Raw genomic sequence first — 18,690 nt, 5'->3', positions numbered from 1 at the left:
ACAGAGGGGGTGTAGAGGAGTGTACATGGGTGGCAGAGAGATGTAGAGGAGTGTACATGGGTGGCAGAGGGGTGACAGATGGGTGTAGAAGAGTATACATGGGTGGCTGAGGAGTGTCAATGGGGATAGAGGGGTGTAGTGTACATGGGTGACAAGGGGCATATGGGGTGACAGAGGGGTGTACATGGGTGAGAGGGGTGTTGGGGGTGTAGAGGAGTGTACATGGGTGACAGGAGTGTAGAGGGGTGTACATGGGTGACAGAGGGGTGTAGAGAAGTGTACATGGGTAGCAGAGGGGTGTAGAGGAGTGTACATGGGTGGCAGAGTAATTTAGAGGAGTGCACATGGGTGACAGAGGGGTGTAGGAGAGTGTACATGGGTGACAGGGGCATAAGGGGTGACAGAGGCGTGTAGGGGTGATAGAGGGGTGTACATGGGTGACAGAGGGGTGTTGGGGTTGTAGAAGAGTGCACATGGGTGGCAGAGGGGTGTAGAGGCGTGTACATGGGTGACAGAGGGGTGAAGAGGAGTGTAGAAGACTGTACATGGGTGACAGGGGGCGTAGGGGGTGACAGAGGGGTGTAGGGGGTGATAGAGGGGTGTACATGGGTGACAGAGGGGTGTTGAGGGTGTAGAGGAGTGTACATGAGTGACAGGAGTATACATGGATAACAGAGGAGTGTACATGGGTGACAGAGGGGTTTAGGGGGTTATAGAGGGGTGTACAGAGGACAGGTGTGACAGAGGGGTGGATAGGGGGAGTGGTCAAGGTGGACATGGATGACAGGAGGGTGGACATGGGAGACAGGTGGTCAGAGGGGTGGGAAAGGGGGTAAAAGAGGGGTGGACAGGAGTGACAGAGAGGGGTGGACTGGGGTGAATGAGGGGTGAATAGGGGGTGGACATGGGTGACGGGGGCGGGGGTTGGACAGTGTTGAGAAGGGGTGACAGGGGGTGGACATGTGTTACAGGGGGTGGACATGGGTGACGGGGGCGGGGGTTGGACAGGATTGAGAAGGGGTAACAGAGGGGTGGAAAGGGTAAAGTATCTTAAGCAAGGCGGCATGAGAATCTGGGGCAGCTTGCAGTTCCACGGCACGGGTATCCGGTGCAGCTTGCAGTTCCACGGCACCTTCCCCTCTTCAGTGTAGCAGGGCACCATTTTCGTCTCACTGCGCCGCAGGGGGGAGGGGGACGCTGAGAGACGCTGTGCGCATGCCGGCTTACCTTCTCCCCTGCGGCACTGTAAGTCACAGGCGCGCAGGCCGGGAAATTTAAAAAAAAGTAAAGATTCACTGCAAAATGCGGCAGCATCCCGGGCAGTGCCTATTGGCACCCCAGTGTGTCGGGGCACCCCGGTTGGGAATCACTGGTTTTAACTAATGTTCTACCGCCTCATCCTCTGGGCTTTATAGCAGCTGGCACCTTATGGCACTCCTAATGGGGTCACTTTGCCTGTCATTGTCACAGCTTGTACTTCTGCTAAGGGTTTACATGGAGGCTTTTTATCTGTTGTCCAGAATTGTACCTGACATTGATAAGGTAGACACCTTTTGCTGTATCTTTATAGTGTTGAGTATTCAATGGTGTATTATTTCAATGTAAGCAACAACATGGGAAATGTCAATCTTTGGAAAACTTATTAAGAAAATCACAGGAAAAATGGCGTCCTATTTAGTCTTCGCCATCTTGTTGAAGACACGGACAGGTTCCTAACAACAGAGGGTTTGATTTGCTCCACGGTGCTCACGCGCATGCGCAACAGTCTGATGTGGGCAGGAAGTGATTCGCGCCTCTGGGTCCACGCCGGAGCCGTCAGTGAAGCCGCCTGATAGGTCGCCCTGTGTGCGTTGAAGAGCGGGAGGTAGAAACATCTGTCTTCACTTCCAGCCAGGCGCCTGATATACTGGGAAACAACATGGAGAACATGGTCGCTAAATACGTGTCCCAGAAGATCAGTAAAACGCGATGGCGTCCGGTACCGGCCTCCTCTTTGCAGCAGCCGGATTTGTTTGCGGCGGGCTCGTGGGATAACGAGGTGGGTGCAGCGGGCACGGCAGCAATCGGGTTCTTACAGCCTGACACATGTCCAGGATGCCTTCACGTGGGTCCAGAGATGATGTATTGCACATTTTGGCGAATATTGTTTTCTATTAGTTTTCACTATGGAAGTGGTGCAAAAACTTTTCAGCATCAGATCTTATAAACCGTTTAGTGATTATGCTTTCCCCCCTGATAACACGTACTAGCTGCAGGGGTGTGGAAATTTAACCCCTTAAGGACTCAGCCCATTTTGGCCTTAAGGACTCAGACAATTTAATTTTTACATTATAATTTTTTCCTCCTCGCCTTCTAAAAATCATAACTCTTTTATATTTTCATCCACAGACTAGTATGAGGGCTTGTTTTTTGCGCGACCAGTTGTCCTTTGTAATGATATCACTCATTTTACCATAAAATGTATGGCGCAACCAAAAAAACACTATTTTTGTGGGGAAATTAAAAAGAAAAACGCAACTTTGCTAATTTTGGAAGGTTTTGTTTTCACGCCGTACAATTTATGGTAAAAATGACGTGTGTTCTTTATTCTGAGGGTCAATACGATGAAAATGATACCCATTATTACATTTCTATTATTGTTGCGCTTAAAAAAAATCACAAACTTTTTAACCAAATTAGTACGTTTATGATCCCTTTATTTTGATGACCTCTAACTTTTTTTATTTTTCCGTATAAGTGGCGGTATGGGGGCTCATTTTTTGCGCCATGATCTGTACTTTTTTTTATACCACATTTGCATATAAAAAACTTTATTTTTTTATAAAAAAAAAAAAAATTTTTATTTTTTTTAATAAAATGTATTAAAAAGTAGGAATTTTGGACTTTTATATATTTTTTTTCGTTCACGCCGTGCACCGTACGGGATCATTAACATTTTATTTTAATATTTCGGACATTTACGCACGCGGCTATACCAAATATGTCTATAAAAAAAATTATGCTTTTTGGGGGTAAAATAGGAAAAAACGGAAGTTTTACTTTTTTATTGGGGGAGGGGATTTTTCACTTTTTTTTTTTTACTTTTACATTTTTTTACATTTTTTTTTTACACTTGAATAGTCCCCATAGGGGACTATTCATAGCAATACCATGATTGCTAATACTGATCTGTTCTATGTATAGGACATAGAACAGATCAGTGTTATCGGCTATCTTCTGCTCTGGTCTGCTCGATCACAGACCAGAGCAGGAGACGCCGGGAGCCGGACCGAGGAAGGAGAGGGGACCTCCGTGCGGCGTTCTGAATGATCGGATCCCCGCAGCAGCGCTGCGGTCGATCCGATCATTCATTCAAATCGCGCACTGCCGCAGATGCCGGGATCTGTATTGATCCCGGCACCTGAGGGGTTAATGGCGGACGCCCGCGAGAGCGCGGGCGTCGGCCATTGCCGGCGGGTCCCTGGCTGCGATCAGCAGCTGGGATCAGCCGCGCATGACACGGGCATCGCTCTGATTCCTGCGGTTATGCACAGGATGTAAATGTACGTCCTGGTGCGTTAAGTACCACCTCACCAGGACGTACATTTACGTGCTGCGTCCTTAAGGGGTTAATTTAAAAAAAAAAAATAAAAAAAAAAAAACTACTTGTCCATGGGACTAAACCGGAGCAAAATCTACTTGTCCCTCATGACGATCCACTTGTCCGGGCCAATTTTCACTTTTACACTCTCGTTTTTTCCTCCTCGCCCTATAATAGCCATAACTACCTACTATAATGATACCTTTTAACTTTTCAATAACATATTCCCCCGAACCAAAAAATAAATATATAATCGGTGAAGTGAAATAGAAATAATAAAAGATAATTTTGCAGATTTGGTGGTTTTCTTTTCTACGCCATTTACCTTGTGGTTGTGATAACATGTTGTTTTGATACTTTAGGCGCCTGATTACAGTGATACCAGATTTGTATAGTTTACGTCATGTTTTACTAAGGAGATATCCAGTGGGGAAAAACTTATCCCCTATCCTAAGCAGCGGCTGACACGACCACTCAATACAACTCTATGGCAGAGCCGGAGCGCTGCCTTCGACCATCTCTGACTCTACCATAGAGTTGTATTGAGGGGGCGTGTCAGCTGCCGCTTCGTGTGGTGGTAAACACGCGCTATCTGGCCAGCGAGCCTGGCCCCCGTACAGAGAGATCGTGGGGCGCCCCAGCAGTCGGACCCCCGCCATCTGAAACTTATCCCCTATCCTTAGGATAGAGGATACGTTTTTCACCGCTGGACTACCCTTTTAACCCCTTAAGGACCACGGGTTTTTCCGTTTTTGCACTCTCGTTTTTTCCTCCTCACCTTTTAAAAATCATAACCCTTTCAATTTTGCACCTAAAAATCCATATGAGGGCTTATTTTTTGCGCCACCAATTCTACTTTGCAGTGACATCAGTCATTTTACCCAAAAATCTACGGCGAAACGGAAACAAAAAATCATTGTGCGACGAAATTGAAGAAAAAACGCCATTTTGTAAATTTTGGGGGCTTCCGTTTCTAAGCAGTACATTTTTCGGTAAAAATTACACCTGATATTTATTCTGTAGGTCCATATGGTTAAAATGATACCCTACTTATATAGGTTTGATTTTGTTGTACTTCTGTAAAAAAAAAATCATAACTACATGAGGGAAAATTTATATGTTTAAAATTGTCATCTTCTGACCCCTATAACTTTTTTATTTTTCCGCATATGGGGCGGTATGAGGGCTAATTTTTTGCGCCGTGATCTGATGTTTTTTGTATTGATCGGACTTGCTGATCGCTTTTTATTCATTTTTTCATGATTTAAAAAGCGACCAAAAATACATTATTTTGGACATTGGAATTTATTTTGCGCGTATGCCATTGATCGTGCGGTTTAATTAACGATATATTTTTTATAGTTTGGACATTTACGCACGCGGCAATACCACATGTTTCTATTTATTTTTATTTATGTGGTGTTTTTTTTTATGGGAAAAGGGGGGTGATTGGAACTTTTAAGGAAAGGGTTAAATCACATTTATTAACTTTTTTTTACAGTGTTATAGCTCCCATAGGGACCTATAACACTGCACACACTGATGGCCAGCACTGTTGCAATGGTCAGCGTTATCGGCTGTCGATTGCTCAAGCCTGCATCTCAGGCTTGGAGCAATCAATCGCTGAGGGGACACACCGGAGGCAGGTAAGAGGACCTCCGCTCGTGTCCCAGCTGGTCGGGACAGCGCATTTTCACTGCAGTAGTCCCGATCAGCCCCGCTGAGCAGCCGGGCAGCTTTCACTTTCGGTTTAGACGCGGCGTTCAACCTTGAACGCAGCGTCTAAAGGGTTAATAGCGCGCTGCACCGCGATCGCTGCCGCGCGCTATTAGCCCCAGGTCCCGGCATCAGATACATGCCGGGACCGACCTGATATGACGCGGGGTCATATTGTGAACTTTTTTAGAATTTTTTTTAATTGCCATTTTTTTTTACCCCTGTAGCCTTTAAAAAAAAAAAATTCTCATACCAGGTGTTATGAGGGCTAATTTTTTGCGCCATAATCTGTTTTTTGTATTATTATTTTGGTATTGATCTGACTTTTTAATGCCTTTTTAATTTTTTTTTCTGGGATATTCTAAAAATTGCAATTCTGTGGTTTGGTATTTTTTATTTACATTTACGTCATTTACCTTATGGGATACATAATATTATATTTTAATAGTTCGTACAATTACGCACGTAGCGATACTAAATGTTTGTTTTTATATAGGAAAAGGGGGGGGGATTTGAACTTTTAACATGGAAGGGGTTAATGTGGGTCTTTTAAACGTTTATTAAAACTTTTTTTTAACACTTTATTAGACTTTTAGGAGGAATCATTAGATTCCTCATACAGACCAATAGAGTTCTATTGAACCCCACTGATCTGTGTGCTCTGTGCTCCATTGATGGAGCCTAGTCCAGCCAGGCTCTATCAATGACAGAGCCACGGGACGCCAGGGAAGCAGAGGTAAGCCCTCTGGCTACCTCTATAGTGGATCGATAAACCCCAGTAGCCCACCAGGGAGCATTCACGTGTCTCTTTAGATGCTGCTGTCAGCGGTGATCTAAAGGGTTAATAGCCAGCCGTGGCAATCGCCGCATGCTGGCTATTAGCGTCGGCCCCCGGCTACTGAGAACAGCTGGGGGCTGCAGAGTATGGAGCAGGCACGAGTCGGGAGCCCACTCCATACACTCCTCTGAGCGCCCGAAGCCGGGCTAAGGGCCGGAAAAATTCACGAAAAGTCGTCAAACACCTGTGGGGTGTTAAGGCTCACTGTACCCCTTGTTACGTGCCTTGAGGAGTGTAGTTTCCAAAATGGTATGCCATGGGGGGGTTTTCTGCTGTTCTGGCACCATAGAGGCTTCCTAAATATGACATGCCCCCAAAAACCATTTCAGCAAAATTCACTCTCCAAAATCCCATCGTCGCTCCTTCCCTTCTGAGCCCTTTACTGCGCCTGCTGAACACTTGACATCCACATATGAGGTATTTCCTTACTCGAGAGAAATTGGGCTACAAATTTTTGGGGGCCTTTTCTTCTATTACCCCTTGTAAAAATTCAAAAACGGAGTCTAAAAGAACATGTGAGTGTAAAAAATGAAGATTTAGAATTTTCTCCTTCACTTTGCTGCTATTCCTGTGAAACACCTGAAGGGTTAACTTTCTGAATGTCATTTTGCAGTTTTTATAATGGGGTCATTTATGGGGTATTTTTAAGAAAGCCCTTCAAATCCACTTCAAAACTGAACTGGTCCCTGAAAAATTCCGATTTAGAAATTTTTTTTGAAAAATTGGAAAATTGCTTCTGAACTTTTAAGCCCTCTGATGTCTTGCAAAAGTAAAAACATGCCAACTTTATGATGAAAATATAAAGTAGACATATTGTATTTGTGAATCAAAATATAATGTATTTTGAAAGTCTGTTTTCCTTACAAGCAGAGAGCTTCAAAGTTAGAAAAATGCTAAATTTTAAATTTTTTTCATAAAATTTTGAAATGATTCAAGTATCGGCAAAAATTTACCACTAACATAAAGTAGAATATGTCACGAACACGCTCCGGGTACTGATTATAAACGGGGGTGCCGCGTGCAAGATCACGGGGGTCCCCAGCGGCGGGACTCCCGCGATCAGGCATCTTATCCCCTATCCTTTGGATAGGGGATAAGATGTCTAAGCACCGGAGAACCCCTTTAACCCCTTGGAGATGGAGCCCATTATGACCCTAAGGACGGGAGCATTTTTTGCAAATCTGACCACTGATCACTTTAAACATTAATAACTCTGGGATGCTTTTACTAATAAATATGACTCCGAGATAGTTTTTTCGTGATACATTCTACTTTATGGTAGTGGTAAATTTTTGTCGATACTGGCATGATTTTTTTGGGTGAAAAATGCTAAAATTTTATGAAAAATGTTAAAATTTAGCATTTTTCTAACTTTGAATCTGTGGTGTCCCGGCACCGTATTTCATACTGTGCCTTAGTTATTAGTTGTCAGTCCCTAGGACTGTCGGGGTTCGCTTCCCTAATTAACCCCTAGTCACCCCTTAGTAACTTGATATTTATAAATATTATCTATGTAAATATGTATATGGTGTTACTCACTTGTGTTAGCGTTGCATGACCTGCGGGTCATGTGACATGGTTCAGAACTCTATGGTATGTCCTTAGGTGGTTCTTGAGTCACATGTTTCCCATAATGCCGTGTAACGGTGAGTGACAGTTGTTTCGGACCAATCCAAAACGGCCCGCCCCTGCCCATATAAGGGAGCTGCGGCCAATAATCGCTTTCTTGGGTTGCTGACGCTGAATGAGGTAGGTCCTCCGCAACTTTCAAGTACGTTTATTAGGCCAAAGCCTTGCGGCCTCGGCCTACATCACCGCGGTTATAGATATCTAATTCCCTGCTACTCACCGCAAGATCACTGGACCTAATTAACCCCTAAATCCAGCGGATCTATGCAACGGAATCTTCCTAAAGCTAAATTAAAAAATCAAGTACAACATATTTCATATGCAATATATTTATTAAAGTACAACACTATATTCGTGTAGTGACTGGTGTGGGCAAGTATTATTTACATTCACAAAAATGGATAGTATACATTGGATCATAGGTGAGTATAGGGTGACTGGTATATCCCTATCTAGTAGCCCTGCCTGGCGATACTGTAGGTCCCCTGTCCTAATGACCTAGGCCTACACTACAATGCAATAAATATATTGCATATGAAATATGTTGTTCTTGATTTTTGTGATATTGTCCGAACATATTTCCTCCTACCCCAGACGAGTAACGTCTACACAAGTTACGTCTATGCGCCCCCATAGATAAATTAAGTATACCTTATCTCAACCAACTGTCAATCGCTGCTCAAATACAAATAGACTTTGTTCATGGACTGTTATTGCAATTGTCTGCTTCAGAAAATCTAAAGTAAAAGTTCCTGCAAGCTTCAGTTGACAGGTGAATGCGTAATAAATGGATTGTCCACAACCACGATCGTTCTTGGGAAGGGTGGCGATAGGCCAAGCACCGTTACAGTATTTAACCCTCACCCTGGCATCACGATTGACAAGGGTTAACAGCGCCCTTTATAATTCAAGAAGGCAACACCCCAACTACCCTATACCTCCACCAATGTACCACAAAGCCTTTTTGGCATCTGATGAACATGATTCGGGTGTGTGCCTGCTGCTGTTGCCACTAATGAAATTGTACTCACACCCCCCCCCCCCCCTCTCCTAATATAACGGACTTTATTCATGTGCTGCAAACCACATTTCCGCGAAAAGTAAGGGGGAGACGAAGATTTATTTGCTGCAAGAATGTGTAAACTGCGAAATGAATATATGCTCCGATCCTCTGGTCCGGTCAGCACAGGAAGAGCTAACCTGCTGCCGGAGAAGCGCGCGAAAGTCCCGTGCTGAGCCACGTCCCGCCCCTGGGCGTGGCTATCAAGTTGCTTTGTCACAGCCAAAAGGGAACTTGGAAACAGGGGAGTCGTTTCTGAGAGGACAGGAAGTCGGGGCTGCACCGATGACGTCCTTCCTGTCGGCCGCCATTTTGGGGAAGCCCAATATAAGACACCCTGCACAGCGACCTCTTCAGTCTGCACAAGGAGCCGGAGAGTACAGACATGGAGGAGAGCAGTGTTCCACGTGGTGAGAACAGCAAAATGGCGCCGGAGCAACGGAAAGTTGTGGCAGTCGCAGCCTAACTATTCCAGGAGATTGCCGACAGTCTGCAGCGGTTGTCATTGGACGAAGAGGGGGCCTGCAATCTTCCCCCACTGCCCGATGATGATGATGATGACTGGCCGGATACACCTCCAGGAGACTGCGCTGGGACACCTGGAGTAGCATCGCCGGTGAGATTGTCCCCTCACCACAGGACTTGGGGCTCGTGGGCCGAGATCCCATTGGAGGAGTCTGCAGTGAGTACCCCGCCAGAGGCGGCCTTTTCTTCCTCCTCCAGCCCTGAGCCTGAAATACCCCTATCCAGCTTGCCATGTGCGCGACCGCGCTCACCAGATTTGCCCCAGTGGATTTTTGGGGACGAGCCGGGACTCATCGAGTATATGCACGCGGCTCTACAACCTATACCTGGGAAGCCACTCCCACCAATTCCAACCACACAAAGAGAAAGGGCCCGTCAGGAAGCCGAGCTGGCTGAGTTGATGGACAAATTAAAGGCCTGACACAGAACTGTACGCCCCTAAGCATGTGCATTTGCCTCCTGAGGAAAGAATTCGTTATCAGGAGACTAAAGAAATTGAGTCACTCTACATCCGCAAGTGGGATCATCCCCGAGAAGGGTAGGGGCCTCTAGGACAAAGAGCAACTGTGGCCAAGTTCGTCATGGTCAGAGGTTATTGGACACTCCTAGATTGCCATGCAGGGCAAACATCCTCGTAAACCGGCGAGAAGTACAGAGGCCATAGCTACATAAAAAGTTCTACTCTCTAGAGGTGGGTGAGATAGTGGAGTACACCCCCGTCCAGGGCCTGCGTGGAGAATGGGCTGCTGCGGTCACCAGACCAACCTCCCCAACACAGCTTCCTTTCAAATACTTTCCGTCTATAGATAGGGAATCGGATCTCTTTAACCTGAGGCTGAAATGGTCTGCCCCTGATGCCTCCACCAACGTACTAAAGGAGGAGGAGCCTCTACAACATCAGTCAATTTCTTCAGAATGCAGCACAGTGCCAAGGCCTGCTCAAGACCAAGAAAGTAGGCCCAAATTGCGGGCACCAAAGACCGTACCTAGACCCTCTCGGAGCAATGAGAGTTTGCCTCCTGCAAGGGTACCAACGAAAGTGCTCTGGCCCACTCCTGGCATGAAGATGGGGCTAAAACCTTATGCACCAACCTTGATCCCGACCAGTAAACCCCTGGTCACTTTGAATCCCCCTGTTACCCATTCTACTCTCACCAATGTGGTGTGGGAGAGTTACATTAACTCCCAGCCAGTCCCTGATGTTGGAAGGGCTAGGGGGTCTACAAGAGGCACAAGAAGAGTGCGGAAGAATATTTTTTAAAGGACTGTAAAGTAATGGCTGTTGTTTTCTTTGCTAACCATTTGTTTTCCAGTAACCAAGTTCAAGAAAAACTGTGCCTAGCAGGACTATGCTAAGGCTGTTCCAGTTCCAAGTTCAGTAACGTAACCATTAAGCTTTGTGCCTGACCATCAGGTCAAGAGACTTCTAGCCAGTAGGAGATTTGTAGGTTTTGTGCCCGGCTGATTTGTGGCAGCCGTGAAACATAGACTCCTAGTGTAGGTAGACTGCAGATCCTTACACGTCCGTTTGTGTATATATTCCTATATTCATGAGACTTTCTTGGTAAAAATTGCACTTATCAGGTGTATGCACCTGAACCTTGTTGGAGTGTTAATAAATATGTAAATCTGTGTAATAAAAATGTATATGGTTCTTGTACACAAAAAAATAGCCTTGTGTCTGTGTACATAAAAAGTAGGTAAATGTTGTACACGAGAAAATGTCCGCTAGATGCAAGTGTACACTAAAAACAAAAATGTTAATAATTCTTGTATACATGTACATACAAATGTATAAAAATACTAAGAAAGGTGTTTTAGTAGTTGCTAAATAGGTGACTCTCCCGGCTCCTCCGAGAGTAGCATTCCAGTCGCCAATCGCTAGCACCTGTCATAAAAAAATACTACCCTTAAGATACCAAGACTGACTACTTAGCAGTACTTGCACACATAGTACCTTTAATTGCCCACTTAAATGTACTACCTCAGTCGTCTTCAGTACATACACAAAATAAAAATGTCTCACACTTAAGAAACACTTTAGCCTATTGATATTCAATTCCTGCCACTGTTAGGTACACTAATCTTTCTTCTCTTTATTTCGTGTGTGAGATGCTCTACCTGGCCAGTAGGTGCTCTTGCGAGCTTAACATTAAACACGTATTTCTAAAGGTAACCTAGGTAAGGTTATACTGTTATGTTCTAGGGGTAAGTAGCGTGTAGCCGATAGACCCTAGTAGCTAACCTTATTGGTAGATAGCCTCAGGCAAGCCAATATACCCTTTTGTGTACTAACAGGTGACTCATCGTGGCAAAACAAAAGTAAATGTGGTGAGATTTCAAAAATGTTTAGTCAGCTTGAAACTAAAGGTATAAAGAGCTGTACTAATGTCTAGTTAGCCTCACAAATGTATAGAGAGCTATAAAAATGTCTAAGTAGCTAGAAACTGTCTAGAGAGCTTCATAATGTCTAGATAGCTTCATAATTATCTAGTAAGGATACTAGTCAGAGTAAAAGAAAATTTTGTCAGAATGTATATAGAATGTTTTAATAATTCTGTCCTTGTCCTAGTCCCTCTACCTTAGGGGACAGGCGTCGGGGTCGCCTTGTTTTAAGTAAGGGGGTTTGTGGTGTCCTGGCACCGTATTTCATACTGTGCCTTAGTTATTAGTCGTCAGAGTCCCTAGGACTGTCGGGGTTCACTTCCCTAATTAACCCCTAGTCACCCCTTAGTAACTTGATATTTATAAATATTATCCATGTAAATATGTATGGTGTTGCTCACTTGTCTTAGCGTCGCAGGACCTGCGGGTCATGTGACATGGTTCAGAACTCTATGGTATGTTAAAGGACCTTAGGTGGTTCTTGAGTCACGTTTTTCCCATAATGCCATGTAACGGTGAGTGACAGTTGTTTCGGACCAATCCAAAACGGCCCGCCCCTGCCCATATAAGGGAGCTGCGGCCAATAATCGCTCTCTTGGGTTGCTGACGCTGAATGAGGTAGGACCTCCGCAACTTTCAAGTACGTTTATTAGGCCAAAGTCTTGCAGCCTCGGCCTGCATCACCGCGGTTATAGATATCTAATTCCCTGCTACTCACCGCAAGATCACTGGACCTAATTAACCCCTTAATCCAGCGGATCTATGCAACTGAATCTTCCTAAAGCTAAATTAAGTATACCTGATCTCGACCAACTGTCAATCGCTGCTCAAATACAAATAGACTTTGTTCATGGACTGTTATTGCTATTGTCTGCTTCAGAAAATCTTCAGTAAAAGTTCCTGCAAGTTTCAGTTGACAGTGGTTGTGGACAATCCATTTATTACGCATTCACCTATCGGTCTTGGGAAGGGTGACGATAGGCCCAGCACCGTTATAGTATTTAACCCTCATCCTGGCGTCACGAGTGACAAGGGTTAACAGCGCCCTTTATAATTCAAGAAAGCAACACCCAAACTACCCTATACCTCCACCAAGGTACCACAAAGCCCTCTGCTTGTAAGGAAAATAGACATTCGAAATAAATTATATATTGATTCACATATACAATATGTCTACTTTATATTTGCATCATAAAGTTGGCATGTTTTTACTTTTGGAAGACACCAGAGGGCTTTAAAGTATAGCAGCAATTTTCCAATTTTTCACAATTTTCAAAATCGGAATTTTTCAGGGCCCAGTTCAGTTTTGAAGTGGATTTGACGGGCCTTCATATTAGAAATACCCAATTATAAAAACTGCACCCCCTCAAAGTATCCAAAATGACATTCAGTAAGTGTGTTAACCCTTTAGGTGTTTCACAGGAATAGCAGCAGCAAAGTGAAGGAGAAAATTCAAAATCTTCATTTTTACACTCGCATGTTCTTGTAGTCTGTTTTTGATAGGAGGTAATAGGAGAAAAAGCACCCTAAAATTTGTAACCCACTTTCTCTCGAGTGAGGAAATACCTCATATGTGTATGTCAAGTGTTCGGCGGGCACAGTAGAGGCCTCAGAAGGGAAGAAGCCACAATGGGATTTTGGAAAGTGAATTTTGCTGAAATGGTTTTTGGGGGGCATGTCACATTTAGAAAGCCCCTATGGTGCCAGAACAGCAGAAAACCCCCACATGGCATACCATTATGGAAACTACACCCCTCAAGGCACGTAACAAGGGGTCCAGTTAGCCTTAACACCCCACAGGTGTTTGACGACTTTTCGTTAAAATCAGATGTGTAAATGGAAAAAAAAATTATCACTAAAGTGCAGTTTTTTCCCCAGATTTACCATTTTTACAAAGGGTAATGGGAGAAAATGCCCCCAAAATTTGTTACCCCATCCCTTCTGAGTATGGAAATACCCCATGTTAGAATGTAAAATGCTCTGCGGGCGAACTACAATGCTCAGAAGAGAAGGAGCGCCATTGAGCTTTTGGAAAGAGAATTCCTTTTGGAATGGTAGTCGGGGGTAGGGATCGACTGATATTATTTTTTTAGGGCCGATACCGATAATCGGTGGAGGTTAGGGCCGATAGTCGATAACTTATACCGATATTCCGGGCGCTTTAAATCAATGAACTGCAGTGGCTTTTGCGGTGCCATAGACCGCCGCGGCCACCCGCTTCTCTCCCCCTGCCTGTCTGGGGGTCCCTAGTCCTTCCGCCGTACCGCCCCTCCCCATCTCCGATTTTATAATTACCTGTTTCCGGGGTCCACTCTACATCTGGCTACATTGGCGTCCTCCTGAGCTGTCACTGTGCGCACTGACGGTGACGTCACGTCACTCGTCATTGCGCACAGCGGAATGCAGGACGCAACAGGAGCCAGAAGTAGCGTGGGCCCCTGGAACAGGTAATTATAAAACTGGGGATAGGGGAGGCAATGGGGCCGTGGGGGTGCGGCGGGTCGGGGGGCATTATCGGCTTATTGGCAAGGTAATTGCCGATACCGATAATGCCCTAAATCGGGATTATCGGCCAAACCGATAGTCGGTCGATCCCTAGTCGGGGCAGTGTGTGTTTACAAAGCCCCCCCCCCCCGTGGTGCCAGAACAGTGGACCCCCCCCACATGTGACCCCATTTTGGAAACTACACCCCTCACAGAATTTTATAAGGGGTGCAGTGAGTATTTACACCCCACTGTTGTTTGACAGATCTTTGGAACAGTGGGCTGTGCAAATGAAAAATTTAATTTTTAATTTTCCTGGACCACTGTTGCAAAAATCTGTCAGACACCTGTGGGGCGTAAATGCTCACTGCACCCCTTAATACATTACATAAGGGTTGTAGTTTCCAAAATGGGATCACATGTGGGGGGGGGGGGGGGGTCCATTGTTCTGGCACTATGGGGGCTTTGTAAACACACGTGTGCTTCAATTCCTGGCAAATTTTCTCTTCAAAATCCCAATGGTGCTCCTTCTCTTCTGAGCATTGTTGTGCACCAGCAGAGCACTTAACATCCACATATGGGGTATTTTCTTAGAAGAAATGGCTACAAATTTTGGGGGGCTTTTTTCCTATTTTCCGTTGTGAACATGAAAAATTTAGGGTAACACCAGCATTTGTGAAATTTTTTTTTCATTTTCCCCATCCAATTTTAATGAAAATTCGTCAAACACCTGTGGGGTGTTAAGGCTCATTATACCCCTTGTCACGTTCCGTTAGGGGTGTAGTTTCCAAAATGGGGTCACATGTAGGTATTTTTTTGCGTTTGTCAGAACTGCTGTAAAATCAGCCACCCCTGAGCAAATCACCAATTTAGGCCTCAAATGTACATGGTGCGCTCTCAATCCTGAGCCATGTTGTACGTCTGCAGAGCATTTTACGTCCACATATGGGGTATTTCCGTACTCAGGAGAAATTGTGTTACAAATTTTGGGGGTCTTTTTTTCCTTTTACTGCTTGTGAAAATAAAAAGTATGGGGCAACTTCAGCATGTTAGTGTACATTTTTTTTTATTTTTTTTTACACGAACAGGCTGGTGTAACCCCCAACTTTTCCTTTTCATAAGGGGTAAAAGGAGAAAAAGCCCCCCAAAATGTGTAGTGCAATTTCTCCCGAGTACGGAAATACCCCATATGTGGCCCTAAACTGTTACCTTGAAATACGACAGGGCTCCGAAGTGAGAGAGCGCCATGCGCATTTGAGGACTAAATTAGGGATTGCATAGGGGTGGACATAGGGGTATTCTACGCCAGTGATTCCCAAACAGGGTGCCTCCAGCTGTTGCTTAACCCCCAGCATGCCTGGACAGTCAGTGGCTGTCCAGAAATGCTGGGAGTTGTTGTTTTGCAACAGCTGGAGGCTCATTTTTGGAAACACTGCCGTACAATATGTTTTTCATTTTTATGGGGGGGGGGGGGGAGACAGTGTAAGGGGGTGTATATGTAGTGTTTTACCCTTTATTTTGTTAGGGTAGTGTTTTAAGGGTACATTTGCACTGGCGTGTTACGTTGAGTTTCCCGCTAGGAGTTTGCGCTGCGGCGAGAAATTTGCCACAGCCCAAACTTGAAGCAGGAAACTTACTGTAAACCTGCCTTTGTGAATGTACCCTGTACGTTCACATGGGGTGGCAAACCTCCAGCTGTTTCAAAACTACAACTCCCAGCATGTACTGACAGACCGTGCATGCTGGGAGTTGTACTTTTGCAACAGCTGGAGGCACACTGGTTGGAAAACCTTCAGTTAGGTTCTGTTACCTAACTCAGTATTTTCCAACCAGTGTTCCTCCAGCTGTTGCAAAACTAAGGGCATGCTTGGAGATGTAGTTATGCAACATCTGGAGGACTACAGTTTATAGACCACTGCTCCAAACTGTGACCCTCCAGGTGTTGCAAAACTACAAATTCCAGCATGCCCAGACAGCAAACAAAATCTGGAGGGTTACAGTTTAGAGACCACTGTATAATGGTCTCAAACTGTAGCCCTCCAACTTTTGTAAAACTACATATTCCAGCATGCCCAAACAGCTGTTTGGGCATGCTGGGAGTTGTAGTTTTGCAACATCTGGAGGACTACAGGTTAGAGATCACTGTATAATGGTCTGACGGTAGCCCTCCAGATGTTGCTAGGCAACTTACCGGCTTCCGTAGGATCCAGGGAGTCGTCCTCTTCTGCCGCACGACATCGCCGATCAGTCGCCCGCTGCCTCCGGATCGGTAAGTGGATCTTCGGCGCCGGTTTCCCCGTCCTGCCCCGCCCCTGATCGGCTATTGGTGGTCACGTCTAGACCACCAATAGGAGGGGTGGCACCCCTGCCACCTCACTCCTATCCCTTCAGGGGGATCGTAGGTGTCTTAGACAACCGTGATCCCCCTTATTTTCCGGGTCACCATTGACCCGGAATCGGTGCAAATTGCAAGTGTGAATTCACTTGCGATATGCGCCGATCGCCGACATGGGGGGGGTCTAATGACCCCCCTGGGCATTTGCACGGGGTGCCTGCTGATAACAGCAGTCACCTCGGTCCGGTGGGGACCGAAATTCCCACGGGCTTATGGATACGCCCTTGGGGATACGTCCCCAACAGGTTAATGCTTAAAGTGACAGTGGTCAGATTTTAAAAAAATGGCCAGGTCCTTAAGGTATAAATGGGTTGGGTTCTTAAGGTGTTAAAGTGACAGTGGTCAGATGTGGGAAAAAAACACTCTGGTCCTTAAGGTGAAAATGACCTGGGTCCTTAAGATGTTAAGGACTCGGGGTACCTGCACGCTCTGGTACTTCTAACTGGGTTTAAGCTGTTCTCACTAGCGGAGAACGGGTTAAACCCTGTGGGTCCCAGTTGCTACGGGCAGCTAGGACCTGCTGCTAATGCCGTGCACCGCTGATCGGGCCGATGCCTGGCATTAACCCTTTAGACGCCGTGATCAGTTGATTGCAGCGTCTAAACTCAAAGTGGAACTATGTAATAAAAGTTCATTAACCCCTTCCCTATTAAATTAAAATCACCCCCCTTTTCCCAATTTTTAAATAGTGTAATAATAAGAATAATCATATCTGGTACTGCTGCGTGCGTAAATGTCCGAACTATTAAAATATAAAGTTAGCTAATCCAAACAGTCGATGGCTTACACGTAAAAAAAATACCAAAGTCCAAAATTGTGCATTTTTGGTCACTTCATATACCATAAAAATATTAATCAAAATATTAATCAAAAAGTCCCATCAAAACAAAAATGGTACCGATAAAAACTACAGACAGCGCAAAAAATAAGCCCCATACACGGAAAAATAAGTTATAGGGGTCAGAAGAGGCCAATTTTAAACATACAAATTTTGATGCATGTAGCTTATAATTTTAGTATTAAAATAAAATAAAACCTATATAAATTAGGTATCCTTGTAACCGTATGGCCCTACAGAATAAATATATGGTGTCATTTTTACCGAAAAGTGCACTGCGTAGAAACGGAAGCCCCCAAAAGTTACAAAATGGCGTTTCTTTTTTTCATTTCACCCCACAAATAATTTTTCTGTTTCGCAGCAGGTTATATTATAAAATAAGTGATGTCATTACAAAGTACAATTGGTGACGCAAAAGAAACAAGCCTTTTTATGGTTCTGTAGGTTGTAAATTGAAAGCATTATGGTTTTTAGAAGGACGATAAAACGATGATGCAAAAAGAAAAATAACGAGTCCTTAAGGTGAAAATAGGCTGATTCCCTGAGGGATTAAGCTTTTTGCTTCCCATCTAGAGGAACATGTGACATGTAACTGGGATTATGTCAGACCCAGTTACAGAGACAATCGGCAATAAAAAAAAAAATTGTTGTAATTGTAAAATGCTCCTTGGGTCTTTTGGGCCACTAAAAGTCATAGGGGAAGATTCATTAAAACCTGTGCAGAGGAAAAGTCGACCATTTGCCCATAGCAACCAATCGGATATCTTTCATTTTTTTTAAATGCCTGTGGGGGAAAAAAAAGCAATCTAGTTGCTATGGGCAACTGGTCAACTTTTCCTCAGCACAGGTCTTTATGAATCTCCACAATAATGTCTAAAATAAAAAATCAGATGAGAGTTTGTACCGTGTTAGCCATAGAAATATAGTAGACGAGTGAAGAAGTGATGATGCCTTTATTGGCTGAGAGGATATAGATTGCAAGCTTTCAAGACCTTTTTATACATATTATATATATATATATATCTATATCGATCTCCATATAAAGTTGTGAATGTATAAAGTGGGTGGGGCCAGAAGCTGCAATTCATTTCAAGGGTGGGGGTCACATGCCATATTTTGCTGCATATTTTTTACAGATGATTTTGCTACCCATTGGGTTAGATTCATCATAACCTTTCCAGAGGAAAAGTTGCTGAGTTGCCCATAGTAACCAATCAGATCGCTTCTCATTTCTGAAGAG

The 18,690-nt window shown here is 44.6% G+C and overlaps 1 protein-coding gene across 1 annotated transcript in view; it reads left to right on the top strand.

The window, feature by feature from the left end:
- Positions 1-1,759: 1,759 nt before the first annotated feature.
- NUP43 (nucleoporin 43) overlaps positions 1,760-18,690 on the top strand; it is a 60,028-nt gene continuing 43,097 nt past the window's right edge. Inside the window, exon 1 of the mRNA XM_056566774.1 lies at positions 1,760-2,038. Within this exon, the coding sequence (XP_056422749.1) occupies positions 1,919-2,038 (120 nt within the window). The 5' untranslated portion in view covers positions 1,760-1,918. The remainder of the gene's footprint in view (positions 2,039-18,690) is intronic.

Source organism: Hyla sarda, chromosome 3, assembly GCF_029499605.1.
Source record: "Hyla sarda isolate aHylSar1 chromosome 3, aHylSar1.hap1, whole genome shotgun sequence".
Classification (NCBI taxonomy): Eukaryota; Metazoa; Chordata; class Amphibia; order Anura; family Hylidae; genus Hyla; species Hyla sarda.
The sequence above is the reverse complement of the archived record's forward strand: the minus strand, read 5'-3'. Positions and strand labels throughout refer to the sequence as shown.